Genomic DNA, 22,101 nt, shown 5'->3' on the forward strand with positions numbered 1-22,101 from the left:
GCCAGGTTAATAAATTAGTAATTATAACTCTTTGGATATGCAACAATCAGTGTGTCAGTACTCACCAGTGTCCTCTTTCCTCTTTGAGGTCTAGATGAACGCATCACCTTTCCTGTTACTGCCAGTCTGTTCTCTGCACTACACATTAAAGGCACATTTGCTCTTAACTATTTCTGAGACAATATTTAATATTTATGCTCTAATAGCAAACAGAAGTTCCCACCAGGAATTGGGGCCCTTTATAGGTGCCATGGGGAAATTAACTCTATCCTAGATGAAACCAGGACAGTAGGAAGCAAAGGGAATCTTTGCCCAAAAATACGATTGCCGAAAGTATAACCTCTGCAAGTTCACTAAGTCCTGTAAGTACACATCTATGTGGAACTTCAAATGAACTTCACATCAAGAATTTCATCATTCTTTTTGTGGAAAAGCAGTCCTATTCAACCGCTGTGTGCATATGCATACAGGCCAGATTGCAGCCCTGCTAATGCATGCTCTGGGGAGCAGATGAACATGTGCATTAATCAATAGGAGGGTCATGACAACTACTTCAATGGAAGGTGAGAGAGAAAATACTATCATTAAATATACTGTGCCATGTATTATCTGAGAATCAAGTACATTTTTATGTTTGAGAAGCAAGTAAGTTTTTCTCTTTCTACATGTTCCTATTGAATAACAATAGGAAGAAATTCTTAACTTTAGGAAGTAATTCTTTACTGTGAGAGTGGTGAGACACTGGAACAGGTTGTCTGGGGAGGTTGTGGATGCCTCAACCCTGGCAGTGTTCAAGGACCTGAAAAACCCGGTCTAGTGGCAGGGGCATTGGCACTAGATGAGCTTTAAGGTTCCTTCCAACCCTTTAACATTCTGTGATTCTACGAATAAGGAGCAGGGAAAATCTGACGACGCATTTTGCTACTTATATAACATCCATCGTATTTGTACTGGTAACATCTGCCCTCTGTTACGCATCTGCTTTGGTACCTTAACGCGGCACACACAGACCGCACTCGGCCTGCCCTCATTTCTGTATGTTTACGTTCCTTTCTGCCTTTCGCGGCCCGGGCCGGCAGCAGGGGCTGGCGGAGGGCAGGCGGCGGGCGGGCAGCGGGGTCCCCTCCGGGGCATCCCACCGACAGCGGTGCCGAGGGGATGCGGCTGCCGCCCGGGCGGGGGGACGCGCCCCATCCCGCACCTGCCCGGCGCCCTTGGGGCGGCGGAGCGGCGGCGGCCGCGGGCGCTGCGGCGGCGGCACCACGTGTCGGGGCGGGGAGCGGCGGGGCCGGGCGGGCGCCGCCACCCCCAGCGCCGCAGCGGCAGCAAAGCAAAGCAGAGCCCGGCTCAGCGCATCCCTCTCGTCCATGCCAGGTGCCTGTTCCCGGCCGCGCCGTGACTGAGGAGCGATGGGGCCCCTGCGGGAGAGCGGCAAGGTGAGGAGCCGCGGAGGGACGGGGCTCCTCTCGCGGAGGGGAGCGAGGAGAGGCAGGGGCAGGCAGATTTCGTCTTGCCCCCGCCCTGGGGGGGCGGGGGGGGGGGGCCGGGATTTGCCTGCCCCTGCCTCGATGATGGAAAGAGGAGGGCACATCCGAGAGGTCCCTGACGCCGGGGTGTCCCTTCCCGAGCAGGAGCAGAAGACGCAGCTGGAAAGGGAGGTGTCCCGCAGCCGCATCCCCCGCCTGGTCCTCCGGCCGCAGCAGAAGGTATCCCCAGCTTCCGAATCGCCCTTTTCGGAAGAGGAAAGCCGGGAATTCAACCCGCCCAGTTCCTCCGGCCGCTCCGGCAGGACCATCAGCAGCAACAGCTTCTGCTCAGGTACCGCAGAGAGACGCCCCTGACGCGGTGTCCCCGGGGGACACGCTGTGCCCACCGCGCCGACCCCCGAGGGTTCGCTGTCATACCCAGACGCAGACTCTGTGGGTCGGGCTCGTATCGAGCCGTGATGAGCAGCCCGCTTTGCAGATGAAGAAGAGCAACCATTGATTTTTCCAGGGAAATCTAGTATCTGTTCTTTTAATATATGTCCGTAAGCGACACCAGATGTTTCCATTTCGAGTTCTGCTATCTGCTGCTAAAAAAGTTGACGGTTTTATTGCGGCAAAAGAGTTGCTTTAAAGAGAGAGATGTGCCTTAAAAACTGGAGCATGGGTTTGAGGCATTTTGAAAAGCCCTTAAGTCAAGAGTCTGTAGGACAGAGGAGTTGCTTTTAAGGGTGTCAGACTGCAATTCCTTTTGGTTTTGTGACGATGACCTCCATGAATCAGAACAGGATATGCTGAAGTTTTCACTACCATATTGAATTGAGTTTTGTTTATTTTAGAACTTAGGCTTCTCCTGGTGAGTGTGTTGCCAGACAAGAGTTGGGCATAATGGATTCTCCACAGAGAGGGCAATGGCTGGGTGATAGATCAGAAGTAAATTATTACTCTCCAAATCTAGACCACCAAAGCGTCATTTGCTCTTCAAAATAAGTACATCCCGTTAAGTGAGAAACAACTTAAAACTAGATTTTTTTATGTTAAATATTTGCCCTTTACGGAATTTAGCACAATTTAAGTGCCTCAACTAGCAGTAAAAGACTCAGATGCCTACTAGTGGTGAGTGATTTTTTAATTCAGTGAAACTCTTCACCATGTACGACATTATGCACACAGACAACAAAATTGAGAGTCACATCATGAACACCTCGGACTGTATATACATATGGTAATTTTAAAGGTATTTGGGTGTCAAAAATTTGTTTTCAATAGTCATATTTCGGAGATCATAACATTTTTAGTGGTGGACTTGGAAGTGCTTGGTTAATGGTTGGACTCGATGACCTTAGAAAATCACAGAATCATAGAAAGATTTAGGCTGTAAAGACCTCTAAGTAAAAATCTGAATAATAAGGAGTATTTTTGTAATAGTTAATATCAGAGCATGTTCCTTTTTTTTTTATTCATAAAGTATTTAATTTACCAGAGATTTTCCTGGGAACAGACCAAAATGCTCATATTTATCTTGGTCTTCACTATACTGGATCAGATTATTATAATTTTTTAAATTCCTTTAGCAAAAAACAGTGTATTGAACAGAGCGTACAAGTTTTCCTAGATGAGAAACACAATATCCATGTTTGAGTCTAGCTTTGCCAGATTTTGCAATTCAGTCTCAGTGGAATGATCTGTTTGGTTATTGTTTAATGAACAATGCAGTGTGTTAAACAAACATCATAGAATTATAGGAATGCTGAAGTCTTTTTCCCATGCTTTTTTAATCCCTTCACCTTACCTACTTGAAAAGCCCTTTTTGCCTGTTCCAGAGAAATAAAATCTTTTGAAGCTTTCTAGAAATACATTATTTTTTATGATCTCTCCCAAATGGCTGCTTTTCATCCATTTTTTTCCCTGTGTGTTGACAAGCCTTTCATCTTGATTATTGACATTTTTTTCATCTTTTGGGTTTGTACCAGGTTCTTCAGATCTACTCAACGTGTAGCTGCCAGAGTCATATACCCTTGCTGTCCCACTGCACTATATAGGCTGTCTTGAGTCCCAGCAGCATGTTGTATTAGTCTGGGTGTGTCTGATCTCATGGCTTGACAGTTTTAGGGCACCTTTCGCAGAAGTACTGGAGAGTACAGTGCTGGTCTCTTTACCTGCATCTCAAGCACAACTGCTCATCTCTTTTATTTCTTTTATTCAATTTTTATTATTCCATGAATGTTGCATTGATTTAGTTTGATTTTTTTTCCCCATGCTGATAGCTTTGTGCTTCTAAAGCTGCTTACCCAGTTTGACAGTGCTGTGAGTCTTCAGACCTTCTGCAGCCAAGGATCAGCCAAGGCACTACTTTCCATGTCAGAACTTGTCAGTTGTTGTTAGATTTGATGGAATTTTCACTGTGATGCAGGTATGACAACAGTCACTAACTTGATTTCCTCATTTTCTGACATCTCTTCCCTATCTTCCACTTATGATCCTTCTTTATCGTAGTATGTCTAATTTAGATTGAAATTCACCAGCAGCAGCAGGTGGCTGCTGGTTCCTCTTTCTGGGGAGGAGATGGCAAAGAGCCGTATGGAGAGGTGAGTGGAGGGGCCTCAGCTTCTACCCTGCCTCTCCTAGTGCTTCATCTTAATTGAGAAGTGGCATGTGCAGAAAAGGTATTTAAAATTAACAAGTAATACAGTCGAAGAGAGGACCAGATGTATCATATGAGCAATAATGTAGCAGTATGAAAAAGTTCATAAGCATTTGGATAAATGTCTGTTTTGTAGCTTCTTTGGAGCGTTAAACTCCAAAATGTTCTTGATAAGCAGTAGATAGTATGAATTGGTCCCCGGAGTAATTCCTTTCCTCTTTACCCTTCTCTTTTCAAGTTGTTCTCTACCTTTCTTCCATTATTAGTGACACCGAGTAGTTATATCAGTAGATTTCTTTTTACCCCTGTAGAAATTATATTTTTTCTCTTCATCCATTAAATATATTTTTTCTGCTTGATTCCATAGAGCTTCTGGTGTTGTCCATTTTCCCTGTGTGCTTACACTGGTCCCAATTCATAAGTGAAGGCTTAGAGTTCTTTCTTTCTAAATGAGAGTAGGGGGATCCTCTAGGTATTATTAATGTTATTTTAGGAACCATGGCAATGCTGCAAGCATGGCGGCAACAGCAAAAAATACCTCTTGGCAACAAAAAAGAGACAGTTTTCATAATGCTTAGTTCCTTTTGAAGAACTTGTTAGTTCTGGCTGTGATAGGTTTTAAATTTGCATGATCAGCTCCCTCTTTGTCTTGTTTAACCGGATCAGAGACTCACTTGACCATGTTGGTCAATTATTTGTAGTTGACTTTATGTCAGCTTTGCTTTGTAAGTCCATATGAAGCACGGTGAGACTGTTAGTCTTCTCTGTGATATTCCTGAAATATGTTTTTAATATTCTTTGTTTCTGCCAAGTGAACATGGATGCTGTCTGGATGTTGTGTAGGCAAGCTAAGCCTTTGTATCAGTATTCACCGTGCACAATCCTTCCTTAAAATCTTAGAGCATCTGGGGTCCTGGCTGTCATTTGATACGGGAGCACTTCTCTTCTATGGCTTGGATGTCAGCCACAGGACTCATATGATGTCAAACGATGAAAAAGCACTCTCCCAGCAGCTTTGTCTGGCTCAAATGCTACTGAGCATTTGCCCGTGTCACGCGTGTTTTTCTCATAAGTTGCACTTGGCTTCAAAGTGGCTGTGTGCTCTTACCTTGTCAGTCGGGCAGAGAACACAATTTAAAGCACCCAAACAAGCCATCTGCTGATGGGTCCATGGCAGAGCAGCTGCTGGGCCTTTGGTCATTCCAGTTACAGTGTTTGCCTTGTAAGAAATGTGAAACTTTGGGCAAGGCATTATGCTTGAGTTTGGTGTACATATCCATTTGATACCAAACCAGTTGCTTATTGATTCAAAGTCAGCCTGGACATGCTAAGCTCAGTAAGTGTGTTTAGCTTTTCTTTTTAAAAGGAATTTAGTCTGTGATATATTTTGTTTCTACTATCGGTTTCTGAATAGCTCAGCTTTTAAATTCCTCTTTATGAAGAAGATTTGTTATGTGCTACCTTTATAACAGTGCCCAAGCTCTCCTTCAGCCTTTTCTCAGAAGCCAGTCACCTGAATTTCTGCAGTGAAGCTTTGGTGACTGAGATGGAGTTTTTCAGGAAGCACTTATGCATTTTCAGCATAAGAATTCCTTCAGCAAAAGAATTTTTGAGCCAGAGGACTTGTTTTATGCCCATAGCAAACAGTTCCTCTTTTCTTGGGCTTACCTGTAAATCATCTTTTTACCTAGACTGAATAGCCCTACAGGCTATTGAAAACCAGTAGCATCTCTGTACTTCAATGTTTGTGACTCTCTCCAACGCAGTCTTCAAAAATAAGAGTTGAAGCTTCTTTTTTACTTTTTTCTTTAAAATTTCAAGATTTAGTTCAATGCTTATTCATGTTCAATCCTTATTTCATAACTCATTCTTTCCTGGTGTAACCATTTTTTTTAAATCTTGTCCTTTGCATGTGTGACACAATAAATGTGCATCTGTACAGTGGCTGCACTGTAAGCCAGGGGGTTTGGGTGCTGCAGCAGGAATCATAGTGTTGCCATTCCCTGCTCACTTGCTCCTGTGCACAGTCCCCTCGAACTCAGAGATAATTTGCCAATTGGCTCTGCTATTGATCCATGCTGGGGCTGAGTTCACAGGATGTAAAAAGAGCACGTAGGCTTTAGACAGGCTTATTGAAGTCCATGTGTATGTGCAACCCATATTGATAGCCACAGACAAGAAGAATAGGGTTTCAACAGGTGTTGCTGAAGAAAAAGTTGTACTTTCTTGCACTCCAGTAAATCATTTCTTTGTTAGAGCATTGAAGGAGTTGCATTGTAAACCAACTAGCCTTGGAGGCTACACTATTAAAGTATGTGTACTTAAATATGTATTCCTGAATAGAAATAGATACAGGAAAACAAATTTTTAGTATTTTAACAAGTCAACAGTTTGAGGCCAGGGAGTTAGTATAAATGACTGAAAATAATTTCTCCTATTATTTGTGTGTATGTGTGTATGTATTATTATGGAAATAGTGAGTTCTCCCATTTTCCATGTTTCTGGTTATCAGAGGAAGTATTTTGCCTAAATAGTTCCTTTGATTTTTAGTCTGAATTATTGATTCAAAGAGACATGCTTAAAAGTTCTCAAGTATGTGATACTGCAAGTTAACTTCTCTTTCCTGCAGTCCTTTATGCTATGCTTTTCCACAGTCCATTTGCTTTTTTTTCAGACTTCTGAAGTGGAGGTCTTCTCCAGCATGCTTGTTTGATGCACTCTGTAAGGCAGTTCAGTGACTACTGTGATATTAATTTACAAAAATGTTGAAACCAAGTCTGCTTTCAAAAATGCACATATGGACATTTAGCATGAGGGTGACAGTGGTGACATGCTTCCTTTTCTCACTGCTGCTTCCCTAGAGAATTTCCTGCTGGATCCGCTTACGCGCAATAATTTATTATTGCTTTACATTTTGAGCTGCAAGTTCTGTTTCCATGGCACAGAGATCTGCTCCAAACATGGAAATGAGAAAAGTGTCTAGGTACTAAAGAGCAAAGCCTGCTCGTTCCTCAGTTTTTTGCATTTCCCTGCTTCTTTTTCAACATCACTATTTATTCTCTCTTACTAAGTAACAATCCTTTTGTCCCTCTTGCCACACAACAACATCTGGAAGCCAAAATATTTGACCTTTTGAATGTTTGTTATCACCTTTTAATGCATCTGTCAGTACTGTGAACCTTTAAAACCTGAGCCAGAGCCTTCTGAGGTCAGTAGAACAGTTCCTGTTCACTCTGGCACATTTTGGATGGTGTCCTGAGAATAGTCACCCTTTCTACTACACCTCACCCTTCCTACTACCCTGTTTGTCATAGCTTGCTTTGTACTACAGGCTGAATTCTAAATAATATTGTGTATTTTCTTCACCACAAATACGTAATCTAATACTTTTTTTGCAGTGCTTTTCATACAACTTTCTATTGAGTTGAATGATGTCACGCATACTGAAGAAAATCATAACTTGTAGGAGGAGTGAAACTTTAATCAAAAGTCTTTGATTTGTTTTGTGCTAAAAGAGAATCTTGATGTTTTAAGAGAATTCAACATGACGTTTTTTAACCCTGCATTTATAGGGTTAATATACATCACTGAAATTTTTGAACAGTGTTTTGAGATGTATGAATCACCAGTTACAGTGAGTGGGTTCTATGGTGATGCTGAGTGACAATCTTGGCTTGAGGACAGTTTAAGAAAAAATATGCATAATCCAACAATGGATGGAATATAGGCAGTTTCCTTCTATTAGAAGGTGAACAGTGCAACCTTATGAGATGATATTGAAGCTGTGAGGGTCACAGTCATATGCTGTTGTCAGCCATGGAGGCAGAGCTGTATGGGAACAAAGGAGTATAAAGTGTTGCAACATTTGAGGACCAAGTACAAATTTCTATGTGGTCTGTTGAAAATTTTTATTTTCAAAAATTGTGCCTTCAGAATTGGAAAGAATATTTATAATTTCTTCCTTTGCTGCATAATGGAATAAAACACATTAAAACACACACACAGAAACTCGTCTATGGGTAGTATTTCTTATACTGGATGTAGTCAATGCTTTCCCACTAAAGGTAGGAGCAGTGGTTCCGCTTCCGGCTATTGTCCTCAGGAAAGGTTAGTAAGGTCTACTGAAGTGCTTAAAAAACTCCATACCAAATAGAAAAGACTCTTCTTTTTCTCTTTTTTAGTCTCTTTCCTGACCTTACCTTTAGTTAAAACTTTTGTATAAAAATTTTAAAAAGATTTTTCATCCTTTTTCATCGTAAACCCCTTGTCCAAATGTTATCTGTGACAAGGAGCTGTTCTATTCCTGACCACAGTGCTCTCCTAGTAACAGTACTATTTTTATTGATATTTTTACTGGTAAGCCCTTATGCTTCTGTTTCATAATGCTAATACCATTAGTGGGGCTATAAATGTAATGACAGGGCCAGAAAGCCACAATTATAGAGTCCTTTTTTTCACATGGTTTCACAGAACTCACATCAGCCCTCCTGTTAGGGAAATGTTCAAATAGAAGGAATATTAGTAGATTTACTGCTGAAGTCAATTAAAATTTGCTACTTCAGTATGACTTAGCTTTTGTACAGTTAGATGTCGAGAGCAGATACCTTTAAGGACATGTTTATGGGAAATCCTGCATTGTAAAAGATGTCCAAGCTGTAGGAGCAGGTCGGTCTGTTCTTTTTTCACCTTCCTCTCCCCTCTTCTACATTATCTTAGCCTGTCAGCATTCCTGCCATGCTGTGATTGAGCAGAGAGGGCCGCTTACCAAATTCAGTTAGCAGCTCTCATGCTAAATTTTCAGCAATGACCATTAGTGGTCAGCCTGTGGGTGTGACAGAAGAAAGGTCAAAGGGGCTGCTGAGTAACAGATGTGAAAGTTGCCTGTATGTCAATGATGGGAACCTCAGCAACCACCAGAAGAAATCAAAGATGTTTAGTCTTGAATTTACTTACTTGACTACTGGGTTAGATTTTATGACTAGAACATTAAAATCAATAGTTCCAGCTTGAAAGACAAACGAGGAATAACAGGGTGGAATATCTTACAAATGTAAAGAAAAAAACATGTAGGTTGTAGGGATCTCTGGAGACGATTTCATCCAGCCTCCCTTTTGAAGCCGACCTGTTTCCAGCACTAAGTCACAGCAGCCAAGGCTTTGTGAGAGCTGAGACTCTGAGACTAGAAACCCTTCAAGGACAAGAGTTTGCACAGCCTCTGTAGGTGACCTCAGGGAGTGGTGGAGCTGCTAGACTGCCTTTGTTCACAAGCAAAATGGAGCATAGTTAATTCCAGTTCTGCCTGCAGAGACACTGAGATTAAATGTGGAATTAATTTGCTTAGCAGCATTTTGTATAAGTAGGCCTCCTCTCTTTTCCTGACAGGGCTATAGTTTTGGTTGCCCTTCTGCCCTTCTTTGGTGTGTTTGACTTCTGGTAAGACACTTGCCTCAGAAGAACATGATATTCTAAGACATTTTCTTAAATACCAAGCCAAACAGGTTTTAAAAATAAGTTTCTTAACTATGAAATGAGTTTAGAACTGATCAGAATGACCAAATCTAGTAGCATTTTTAGGACCCTACTTTTAGTGAAGTTATTGAGTATTTTTTACAACAGTCTGTGTCATTTTGCAGGTGACAAATTGTTAGTAACAAATCATTAACCTTACAGAGTACATGAAATCACCTATTGGAATTGCTTCAGTAAAATTGAAAAGTTTTAGTACAATCAGGAGCTGAGGAGAATATTCACAGTTCTTACCTCAAGCTGTGCTGGTTACTGGGCACATGAGGGTACCTCCAGAGGGCCATTCTGTGTTGTGATGAGGTTATGCCTGTTGAGACCTTCATGGTGTGGAAGTTAATATGCTTCTGCCTCTGTCTTTCTTCGTGTACTACTAATTTTATACTGTTATGTTTCATCTGCTACTTTTACTGCATTTCCCAGTTATTCCAGAAGGACGCTGTGAGTCTTCCATTAGCGCTGTTTTCTGCCTGGGCATTGAGCCCTCACTGGTTCAGCTGCCCAAGTCAGAGCAGTGGTTGGGCTAGTCCATGGAGAGAGGAGAGATCCTCCAGGCAGTGACTCAGAATTAGTCTGTCCTTATGACTCACTCTCCAGGGGAGCCTCTTTCTTTCTGTTTAATGCAGAAAGAACCTTACAGGTGAAAGCTTTGGTGTCCGTCAGCAACTTCTATTGTTGCATAAAACACCTCTGTGGTACAAGACCAATCATGAAAAGAAGACCAAAGCATTTGTAGGGGGTCAAAAAATGTGAGGCAGACAAGCAGGCTGGGAGATTACCCTGAAAAATTCTGAAATACCCATGGTGGTACCCTCACTGTCAAAAGCCAGCTTGCAGTGCACCATCATGGCAGAGCTGTGGCTACCCCAACTAACAGATCCTGGGGTGAATGGAAAGGGAACCGCCAGGAAATTGGTTTTGTCTTGGTACGCTGAATATTTAAAATTTCATTAGAGTCACATGTTTAATTCTGGAATCCACATTTCTTGGTGGAAATTCAGAGTATGTACAGCCTGAACATTGGTCAAGAGAACCCTAGAAGGAAGTGAAAGTTGGGCAGTGGAATAGGGATCAGGTAGAAACTGGAGAGTTCGGTCTCCCAGGAGTGCCTAACTAGATCTGGCAGCTAAGAGTGAAAGCAGAAAGAAGTCAGCGCTTCCTCAGTGAGAGCATCATTAATTATTTGGATGTGTTATATAAGGAGGTTATATATTCAGTGTTTCTTGAAGCCTTTAGGAAAAGGCAGTAATTGTCTGAAGAATGTTTAAGGATTTTCCAGTGAACCTTCTAAAGTCTGTGTGCCCAGAAAATCAGAGAAAATCATCACGTCAAAACATATAGCCTAAAAGTCTATAAGAACAATATATTTGTCAGCTGTTAATAGTATTATTATCTTTCACTCTGTTGTTTATATTTTGACTTTGCTATTTAAAAGTTAGTCAGTGCATGCAAATGTCAGAGTGTTCTGAGCAACTTTCCTGATTGTTTGTGTGAGGAGACACTATCCCATGCTTGGCTTTGAAACTTGGCAGGCGTGTCTGATCTGGGAGAGGGCTTGGACACAGAATTTCAGTGATGAAATCCAGCTGATGTTCAAAGAAAAAGCCTACTCCCAGAACGCTCTTAGGAGGCCACTGGGGAAAAAAGACACCATGAAAGAAAGCAATGAAAGTTGTGCGTTATAAATTTATGTCATTTTCCTTCTTGTGCAAGTAAATAATTCAGGCAAGATCAGAAGTACAGGCTTTCACAACACTATTTGCCAACTTTCTCTCCTTTGTCTTCCTGATGCTCATGTGCCTGAGAAGGTAAATCAGGTTTACCTGTAGTCCTGAGAAGTCTGGACCTGAAATCCTTACTGGGGCAAAACTCCTGCCGAGTTACAGGACTAAATCCTTAGCTGACCTTGCTGAAAATTACAAATATATCATATCTTCAGCACAAAGTGAATCCCATTGTGGGCTCATATGCTCCTGTTACCCTATTTTTGGAGAAAGACTCCTTATCTTGTCCCTTTTCCAGGCAGGTGGAGGCCTTCACCTCCTTCCATCAGAGTTGTCAGCAGGGTTTTAGAGGAACCTACAGGTCTGCTGGAAATACTGAGCCCACAGTGCCGCAGTTGCATCGTTCTGTGTGCAGATGAGGAGCAGAGGTTCTCACTGCAGCAGTGAGCAGGGCAGATGTCAGGCTGGCTGTGAGATGGAGGGGAATCAGCTTGATGTGCTGTCAGGGTCTACAGGGAAGTCTGCTGCTCTCCTGTGGGGGAGAGTTCACCTGCAGCATTAAATACAAATAAATACTTGTTAAGGCTTTGATAGGAGGACAGGAAGGAAGCAGGGAAGGACAGAGGTATGTGCAGGTATGTGAACAGCTGGAGAGCACCTCACTGTTCACCAGGAATTTTCCTTGTGCCAGGACAGTGAGTTGTGGGTCAGGTGGGAGGTGGATCTCCCCAGTGTTCAGCAGAGCTTTGCTTGCCTTTGTTGGTGAGCACCAGCATTTCGTAGGCAGCTCTTCCTTTCTGTTGTAGTAAACATTTGGATTATTCAAAAGGCTGACGTACAAAAATGTTTCCCTGCAGCTTGCCCTAGTTTCAGAAAATTTATAATTTTGTTCATGTTTCTGGCTAATACAAAGTAGAAGGAGTAGAAGATGTACATTACATAAAAAATAACAAGTGATCAGAGGAGAGGGAGTACAACAAAACCATTCATTTACTGCAGCTGGAGTGGGAGTGTTCACCTGGTTCTTGGTGTATCTAAAGGTCATGAGGGATGCAAATAAAGAAGAGCTGTTCTTCTTTGTGCCAGGCTCATTTGTTCCTTTAAAAAGTGCCCCATTGAAATGAAAGCTGAAGTTATTAAGGGTAAAACAAGGATATGTAGATATGACATAATCTGATGGCACAGTGTCACCAGTATGATATCAGAGGCAATGTCAGCAGGTGGAAAATAAAATATTTTTTATGCTATTTTTGTATTCATTCTTTAGCTACCTTATTTCATTATTTCAGCTAGTTTGACACATTTGGTTTTTTTAATGTCTCAGTTCTTAACACTGTTGTTTCTTTCATTGTTTAAAGTTTTATCAGCCCCTGCGATTCTTCCAGGTAGCATCTCTATAGCTTTGGAAGTTACTTGTATATAAAATCTCCCATATAAAACGTATCTGTGAGGTCTGCAGAACATGTGCAGGTATCACAGTAAATTTATTGGTGGACAGATGAAGTAAATAGTTTGTTGCAGGGTTATTTTTGTTGTTGTTTTTGTTTTAACACAAGGTTAGGAAAATGCTGCCTCATACAGAAACATCTGAATGGAAAAGTCAAAATTAAAAATAAATTACACAAACTGTCACTAATTTCTGAGTATATTTGATTACAAATATTTGTGTGCTTCTAAAGAGAGGATGCTTTGGACATAGCTAAAGAAGCTGCTTAAATGCTTCTAAAGTGAGGATGCTTTGGACATAGCTAAAGAAGCTGTTAAATGCAATTCAGAAGCTCACTCAACAATGCTGATCGACTGCCCTGTAGGCAGCATTCACTCTGCCTGCAGAAGAGATTCTGAACCCTGGAGAAAAGGAAAGGGGTGCCTATCTGTGAGGAAATTGTCACCTTCTCTTTTCTCTGTATTGAGTTATATTGTGATATTTATGGGACTGGAAAGGATAAAAAGTAAACTAAAATCATTTGGGCAGCAGTCCAGTCAGGACGAATGTGAGGATGGGCTGAAAACTTATTAGCAGTCTTCTATTTCCTGTTATTTTGCTAGGGACATATTCTGAGTTGCAGAAGGCAGCAGCAAGATGGCAAAAGGAGATGCTTGTTGGCTTAATTGTGATGATTTGAAAGAATTAAATATGATTAAGCCGTATTAGGTGCTTTGCATTCTTACTGTCCTTTGTGCCTTGGGAAGTGATTCAGGCAGTAGGCTGGGTTGCCCCATGGCTTGGCATCATGCCTGACACTTGGCAGAGACCTGGGATGCAGCACCTCAGGGTGCTGGCTGCTCCTACAAGCTCTGCTTTGGAGGGTCAGCACCCATGTGTGCCTTGCTCAGGACTGGAGGCAGGACATGGAGAAATGGGAAGCAGAACATTGAAACAGATAGGTGGGGGTAGAATAACTGACCAGTCATGAAGGAAAATCGGATCACATGAAAGGATGAGGTTTTTCTACTGTATTGAGGGAGCAGTAGTTAACAGTAGCAAAAGCTGCTCTTTCCTGCAGAGGGGAGGTGGGCAGGGAGGTATTAGATAGATATGGGACTGCCTCATAAATGCGCAGTCATACATTGAATTTTAAATCAATCTGCCCATGCAAAACTCAGTGCAAGATGAAGCTTGACCTAAATTATGAAAAGGGTGGAAGTGGTAAGTGCAACATGGTCATGCAAATTACTTGGCTCAGTTGCAGGTACTTCTTTGGGTTTCATGTTAGGTAAAGATAATGCACCAGGAGAAGATTGCAATTGCATAATTTAGATGACAGCTTTCGTTTTGTCCTGGGAAAGAGCAAGCATTTACATTTTTCCAGGAGAGTCAGAGTAGTATGTTTGGTTTTGTTGTGTATCACTTAACCACCATGACTTTTAGAGGAACCGCGATTACTCCAGATTACAGGGGATGTGATTAGATGAAGCAGGGGTTTGATGTGTGGATTTCATTTAGAATCAGGCTTTTTACTTTGCATTCAATTGTTAAGAGCTGGAGTGTTTGTTTCCCCAGAGGTCAGGAACTCGGGTCTGTTCCCTAGGTAGCTGCTGATGCCCTGGAGCGTTGGTGTGCCCTCAGAGGAATTCAGCTTTAAACAAAAGCAGACTGTGTATAACCCACTCTCTTCAGAACTAGGTACCACACAGACACTTGGTCAAGAATGGAAGAGTTCTGTGTTCACAGTTGCTTTTAAAGGAAAGAAAATTTTGAGGAACCCTTATTAATTCCAGTTAAATGAAATTCCTGACTTTTGCATATGGGCTGTAGGTTGTTCTTTTGTGTCTGTTGTTCAGATAGGGGAACACTTCTTGAAGGAGAGCATGTGGCCCATGCTTGCCCTGCATCCAGCATGCACTACGCAGTGCATTTTTGTGTCTCATGTATTTTCATGCTATAATGTTCCCTAACCTAGCTAAAGGAATTAATCTTAAATACGAATTTTCATTAGGTAGCCCCTGATTCTGTATTTTGTCAGACTTAGCAAAACAAGTACTTGCCCTGTTAGTCTGCCATAAGTTATTCAAGTCTTCTTCACAAAATAGGTGAAACAACTAGCTTCTCACCAGGTTTCAGAGGCAAGGTTGTGTGTATCACTTACTGTAAAGAGTTGTAGTTCAAACCTTTTATTCTGCTAACTTTAATGTACTTATTAGTTAAAAATGTTGATGTTTTCCCTTTTCAGATGACACTGGCTGTCCTAGTAGCCAGTCAGTATCTCCAGTTAAGACTCCTCCTGATGCTGGAAAAAGTCCAATCAGTTTTTGCACTGGTAGCGATGGAGATTTCTCCAGGAAGAAATTCAGTCCAGGGTCAATGAGTGAAGGGAACATACAGCTGGCTCGATATAAGAAGGACACAAAGACAAGCCTTGTAAAGCCCGGTGAGTATAATTCCTTTCATTTCCTTAATTACGCTTTCTAATTGACTGGTACATTTACAGATGTATACATACATGGCATTGTGCTGCCTGTGATACCACTGATGCTGATAGCAAATAAAAAAAATAGTTGGGTTCTTGCTATGGAGCCACCTGCAAGATGTGAAAACACTATTGGTATTGTCTTTTTCATGGAAATATAATTAATTGACATCTTCACTTTCTTTTATGAGGCTCAGTGGTGATGTCAAATAACTGAAATGGATTTTACCACGTTTCATAGTAATTACACGCATATTTCACTTCCCAAAGATAAATGACTCTTAATATGAAAGCAAAGTCTCGTGACATTCTTAGATTTATTGTTGGATCCTGCCTAAAGTTTAGGTTGCCAGGCTGTGATAGCTCTGGAGATACAACATGTCAGACCAAGGCAAGAGGACGGGCAGTCCATATGTGGGATTCAGGCGTTTTTTTAGCCCCAATACTGCACTGGATGAATCATGAGTGTGTCTCCCTGTGCCTTGGGCTAATGGGCCGCCTCAGACCACCAGCTACATCAGCACCTGCTTGTCACACATCCAGGACTAAATACCCTACTGTGCCATTGGTTGCTGTAATTTTAATGAGTAGATATGAAATATTTTTGTGATTCATGTGCAGGCAGCTCTTGATTACAAATGGTCAGGATATTTGTGCTGTTATTTAATTAATCATGGAGACAGATCTGGCCCTGTACAGAGCCAGCTGCAGAACTGACATGGTTTATCGGCTCAGGTACCTCCTGGTTATATTGTTTCGAGTCATTTTACCTCTGGAAGCAATTTATACACTTTCATGAAAAACCAGCTCAGATTTGCCAGTACCATGTTTAATCCAGAAACAGTAGAGAATCTATTGCAAAATCTCTTCACTGGATTGGTCATTCTGATTTACCACTGTCTCTGCAAGTTCTTCAGCTCATTTCATAGCACCATGTTACTTGAGTGTTCCCAGTCTCCTATTGATGTGCATAATGAATGATAGATAATATTTTTTTCAAGGTTTGTTTTCTGTTCCATTAAAATCAAGGAATCTAATGCAGGCAGAATGCAGTGAATGTGTTGTAAGACAGTCAAATCTGCAGCCGTGGCTACCACAACAGTTTTGTTTGTGAATATGAACGTGGCTTAGCAAAATGTGGATAATGAATTGTGAAAGTTTGTTTCTACTGGAGAATCCTATACACAAGGAAAAGAGTTATGCGACTTTTTCAATAAATTATTTGTTTTCAATTTTACACTTAAATTGCCTTAAAACATCAAATTATTAGCCTTTTGCAGTAATAGTCAGAAGTCATATTATTGAATGCATTATTTCAAATCTTTGAACAGACTTAATTTAGGTATTTACATATTCTTGTAAGTGGGCCACTACATACCCATCAGTACCTCTGCATTGATCTCTAAGATTGCAAAACCTGTCTCTAGATTTCAAGTGTGTCGATCCTGAGATCTATTAAAACTCTCAGAGCAACAACTGGGTTCAATTTACAGGGTACTTCTGAGTTCCTCCTGCCAAATGTCTCACACTTTTTTTTGTGGAAAGATTTTCAAAATCATGTCATAGTCAGTGTGAGAGCTAACACAAGTGAGGAACATTTCAGAAATGGAAAGCATGACAGGGGACAGCCAGCGTTCATTTTCCTCAGTGACGGCCACAGAGGTTAATGTGATTCTCTTCCATTGCTGTCTTTTGGCTTCAGGTGAATCCAGTCTTTTCCCCATGACCTTCTCTGGCGTGAATTTCTAGTGACTCAGTTGGAAAGATCTAGCCCTTGTGAAAGAGGAGGCATCACCCTGTAGCAAAACGCACAAGGAGTAACAGTGAACTAGTAGAAGGGAGATGGGATACGGGAGGAGAATAACAGCAACGTGTTATACATGTTGTCATACATAAAGGGAATTGTGCATAATTTTCTCTTTACCAAAATCCTTTCTTGATTTATGGAGATTATTTCATGCTTATCTGAAATGTCTTGTGATAATGACCACATAGCATAAGTCACACATGAGAGACAAAAATCCAGACTTCCACTATCTTTTGCCATGTCCTAGGCTACATTTTTGTAGGCAAGTACATCAATCAGTGTGCACTTTCAAAATGCCTATCATTTTGCTGAAAATCTATCCATTTCCAGGAGTGTTTTCTTGGAACATGCTGAATGTCAGAAGAAATACATACATAAATATTTAGATAACTCAGGAAATGTCAGAATGGGATAGCACTGAGAATGAACCCTGAGATGTTTTTAAGCTGTTCCCAAGCTCTGATATTTTTCTGCTGTTCTAGTTTCATCACTTCATCTTTCTTTTCTGACTTCAAAATACACAAGGTCTTTTCTTTTTCTCTATCAGCCTAAGGTCTTGTTATATGGATCTAAGTCATCTTACCTCTTGAAGTATTCACAAGCTAGATTGGGATATCATTCATAATTTATGTTGTTTGCATAGAGAACCATACATAATTCTGGAATGCATCTTGCTAAACCTCTAAAATATTTATAATCATGGAGAAATTATAGATTTGAGAGGGTTGATAATTGTTTTTGTTGTGCACTAAATCCAAATCACAGCACTGCAGAAGTGAATTTGGCTTAAAACGGTGCCTACTTTCCCAGGGAAGGAGGGACAGGGCAGGAACATTAAGGATGATACATAACATCCACTCCAGGAGAAAGTTACAAGCCTTTAAATTTCTGGATTTTAAAAGTTGTTGTTTCTTTTGCATGTGATTCACCTATATAATATTAAAAGAAATGCAAAATGTGTTGCAGAAAATGCCCTTGCAAGAAGGCAGAAAAATACTTATTTAACATTAGTCTAAGTTTTGTATCAAAATGCTGTGCCGAATCCTACAGTTTTTGTAATTGTATAAACAGGATCATGAACACCTACATATCGCATTCTTGGTGTAGTCCTCCTGCAAGGATCCATCTTGAATTCCTGCAGCTCATGTCCACATCCTGTTAAGGACAGCAAGAACTGTTTTGCTTCCTTTACCAGTCTTTCTCATCTTCTTTTTTGGCTTCCAGTACAATACTTAATGAAAGGAGTCAAAGTCTGGATCTGCAAGCTGCAAAGTACTGATTTCAAAGACATGGATAAAGAAGAGAATCTGTAGTGGTAGTTGTGTCAATAACTTTTAAAAGCCTTGCATGTTTAAAGTAACACAGAGTTGTGTTTAAATCTCTGTGAGCAAGAGAATTTGAGAAGGGCACCTGATCAGCTGCCTGTGTTCAGCATTTCTGACAAAGGTCTGGTCTTTCTTGCTTTTAATGTTATAGGCACACTTGGGACAGTTTATTGAATGTGCTGAGATTACTGTTGGAACTGTTTCTTAGAGCCCATGGAATTTCTGAAATTTCACATGAAATTATTAAGACTTAAGAAAAAGCATTAAGGCTGTTCCAGACCCTATCGCCCCTTCAGGACCCTGCAGAGTAAGAACCACTGCACGAAAGGAGACCTAACTGAGCCACAGTTAAGGTCAGCTCCCAAACCTTGTAAGGACTGGATGTCAGTCATTCACAGCTTGGTTCAGTAATAACCATTCCAGGTACCAGCAGATTATGCAAAAAAAGTTATTTTTTTTCACTGCTAATAAAACATCTGTGCATCTATTACTGCATCTGGCTAAAATAGCAACATTTTGGATTACAGTGCCGTCAAACAGCTATGTATTACTTTTCATGAAGGGTGATCACCATTGAGAGTTTAGGCACTAAAACTTTGTTCTGTTCCAACCAGTGGGAAAATCTCAGAGGCTTTCACCACATAGAGCATCTACATTTGTTGTACAATAAGCAATGAGCAGAGATTGAAAAACATGAAATCAAATCTGAACACAAGAAAACAGTTTTTGTACTGTGACAGTGATCACACACTGGCACAGATTGCCTAGAGAAGTTGTGGAGTCTCCAGCTCAATTGGATATGGTCCTGGGTAGCCTGTTTCATCTACTCTTCCTTGAGCAGGGTGTTGGACTAGGTGGTCTCAAAAGGTTCCTTTCACTTCCCAGCGATTCTGTAATCCTGTGTTGCTAGACTTTTTTTCCTTTAAATAGTGAATCACCCAGATCTGAAAGGCACAATTTGTGCTTTTCCTGCCCTTTCTTGGCCGTGTAAGTTTATAAAAATGAAAATATATTTAAAAAGTAACTTTTAAGAATCACTATTTAATTTAAAATGCCATTTTACTTCAAGGCAAAGTAAGTAGCGTTGTACTCAACATGTGTTGTCAGAATGATCTTTCCTACTTTTTCCTAGTGAATATATTAAGTCATGAATGAATGAGCCTTGGGGCAGGATATCCCAGTCTGAATGGATTAATCTTTGAAAGCTTTAGGGCTATTAGGATTTTTAGAAGATTCAGGTGAAGCAGAATGTATTGGCTTTATTTGGTTGTTAGTATTTAGTAGGTGCAGGTGCTTTTTTATTCAGTGTTGGAGCTGATAGTGATCAAAAAGGAGGCAAGGGAAATTACCGTGAATGATTGGGAATATTAAGCTTAGATCTTAAATAAGCCAAACATATCAGAGAGAAAGTACAGGTGTTAGCTGCAGATTATCTATTATAAATGTCTAGCTGTTAAAATGCAATGCTCTTCTTGATTTTTTTAATTTTGTTTAGTGTCTGGTGTGTGAGGATTAGATTCCCAGGACACTAAATGTCCAGGAACTTATTTCTGGAGGTCCTCTGTTAAAGCAAAGAGTAGTGACTACTTAATCTGTAGTATAAAATTAGAAGATAAGTTTATCCATATTGCCACTCTATTTCTACATGTGTCTGTATTCTAAAGGCAGTCACTTCAGTTATTTTAAAAACAAAACAAAAAGGCTCTGATTTAGGTTATATTCCTGACATCTGGCTGTATCATTTTACAGCTCTTTTGTTAACTCACTCCCTCATTTCAGTATGATAGTGTGGGAAGGAATAACAGTGTCTGGCTCTGATATATATGTATGTATGTGCTTCACTTGAAAAACAGATGAGTTTGTGTTTAAGTTCTGCAAGAGGATTGTCTTAGAGGTAATTGTGGAAATAAACTTCACTCTCAAGAACTTCTTTCTGATTGCAAAAGGATACAAAAGTAGGACTTTATCTTGGTAAGTCTGATAAAATATTAAAAAGACGTGTTTTACTGGTGCATTTATCCAAGAATATTGTATCTGGTATTTTCATGACTTTTGTTCATTCTCTGTACCAAATTTCTGCAAGCAGTGGGAAAAATAATAGAACTGTTGTCCTTGTTGTTCAGCAGCAACAGTACAGAATACAAAAATCACATTACAGAATGTGCTAACTTGAACAGTTCCTATGGCATGCAAAGAAATTTATGGTTCTTTATAGCTACTAGCCAGTACTTATTATGTTGAAACCGTTTTAAAAATGCCAGTAGTGTACTATGTATTCTGACACAGTCACACTGTTTGATTGTTTAAAAAAACCCAAAATTAAAAAAAAGCAGAAAATGGAAAACCCATATTTGGAGATAGCAAACTGGCTTGACTGATCCCTAAAATATATTGGCATTCTTCATTTTAAAAGCAGAATCTCACAAAAGTAAGAGTGATGAGAAGACTGATGTCTCTCTTTCTGCTGTGACTTATATAGCAGTACTTCATAACCCACATTCCAAGACTGCCCCTTTTCTGCGGGAGGGATAATTAAGAACAAGGGTATGTCATGGAACATTTAATCCAGTTACAACTGCAGTATTTAGTCAGTGTACCCCATGTTCCCATGCTGCAACCAGTCATAACCTTACTTGACCAGTGAAGATGGGAAATTCCATTTCTAGGAATATTCAATTACTTAAATATGTGACTGGTGTCACATGCATAAGAATGCTGAAATTAGGAAATGAGATACACCAGGTTCAGTGTACATTGAATAAATGGTCATGGAACAAAAAAATGTTCTGAAGATGGACCAAATGAAGTGAGTTGATAGAAAATGATGGAACATCTTGCCTGTGACCAATTATAGGTTTTCCCCTTAAAGTATTTGAATTAATAATAATGAATCTCTTTATCTGAACATGGTTATTGTAAAGCATAGATTCTCTGAGGGGTGCAGAGAAGCTTGCAAGTGAAAAGAGGAAGAGCAAAAGCCCAGGTTCCCTGAGTAATTTAAACCAGATGAGGAGAGCTTTATATTTGAGCATTAGATCTTTAAGCAGCTTGGTATTTGGCAAAGAGCAGATACGCAATGGTCAATTACTTGTGCTTCTGGAAGGCTTTTGATCTGTTTTTTAAAACAGCACCTTACCAATAAAAAGAGAGGAAGCACTTAAACATGTGTCATCTTTCTCAGATGTAGGCACATGCTTCAAACGCTTCACTTCTGTCCCACACCTGATAGCAGCCACTGTAACATTCTGACACTCAAATCCAACGAATGCAACATTTATTTCCTGTACAGTTTTAATCACACTGTTCTCCCTTTCTTATATGTGCATTTCATAATTTTATTTGTGATACTGAAGTTTCTGAGATCTTTTCTAATACAGAGCCTAACAAATACAATTCTTGCAGTTTTCAATCCTATTCCTTTTCTTCAGTTACTTTTGCTTGTCTTCCTTCTCTTCACCTTTCATTTTGGGCCCACAAAAAATAGCTACTGCTGATTTTTCTAAACAAAATTGTTTCTGTATGCACTGAGCCCTCCTGCATGTTTTACTGGTGGGAGCTGCTTTAATTTCACGTCTGTTGCTATGGTGCTGTGTAGATTTGCTTACCTGACCTGCCAGCACAGGGAGTTATTAAGGCCTTGGTTTCACAGGTCCCAGAGGACCAGGCTGTGCTGTGAGGGGAGG

General features: G+C 40.5%; 1 protein-coding gene across 1 annotated transcript in view; it reads left to right on the forward strand.

Moving 5' to 3' along the window:
* Positions 1 to 1,302: 1,302 nt before the first annotated feature.
* Positions 1,303 to 22,101, forward strand: part of SYBU (syntabulin) — a 40,180-nt gene continuing 19,381 nt past the window's right edge. The window contains exons 1-3 of the mRNA XM_027743271.2: positions 1,303 to 1,436; positions 1,632 to 1,818; positions 15,050 to 15,247. Coding sequence (XP_027599072.2) covers positions 1,410 to 1,436; positions 1,632 to 1,818; positions 15,050 to 15,247 — 412 coding nt within the window. The 5' untranslated portion in view covers positions 1,303 to 1,409. The remainder of the gene's footprint in view (positions 1,437 to 1,631; positions 1,819 to 15,049; positions 15,248 to 22,101) is intronic.

The sequence above is a fragment of the Pipra filicauda genome, unplaced genomic scaffold, assembly GCF_003945595.2.
Source record: "Pipra filicauda isolate LSUMZ 115617 unplaced genomic scaffold, ASM394559v2 scaffold279_size1008630_pilon, whole genome shotgun sequence".
NCBI lineage: Eukaryota > Metazoa > Chordata > Aves > Passeriformes > Pipridae > Pipra > Pipra filicauda.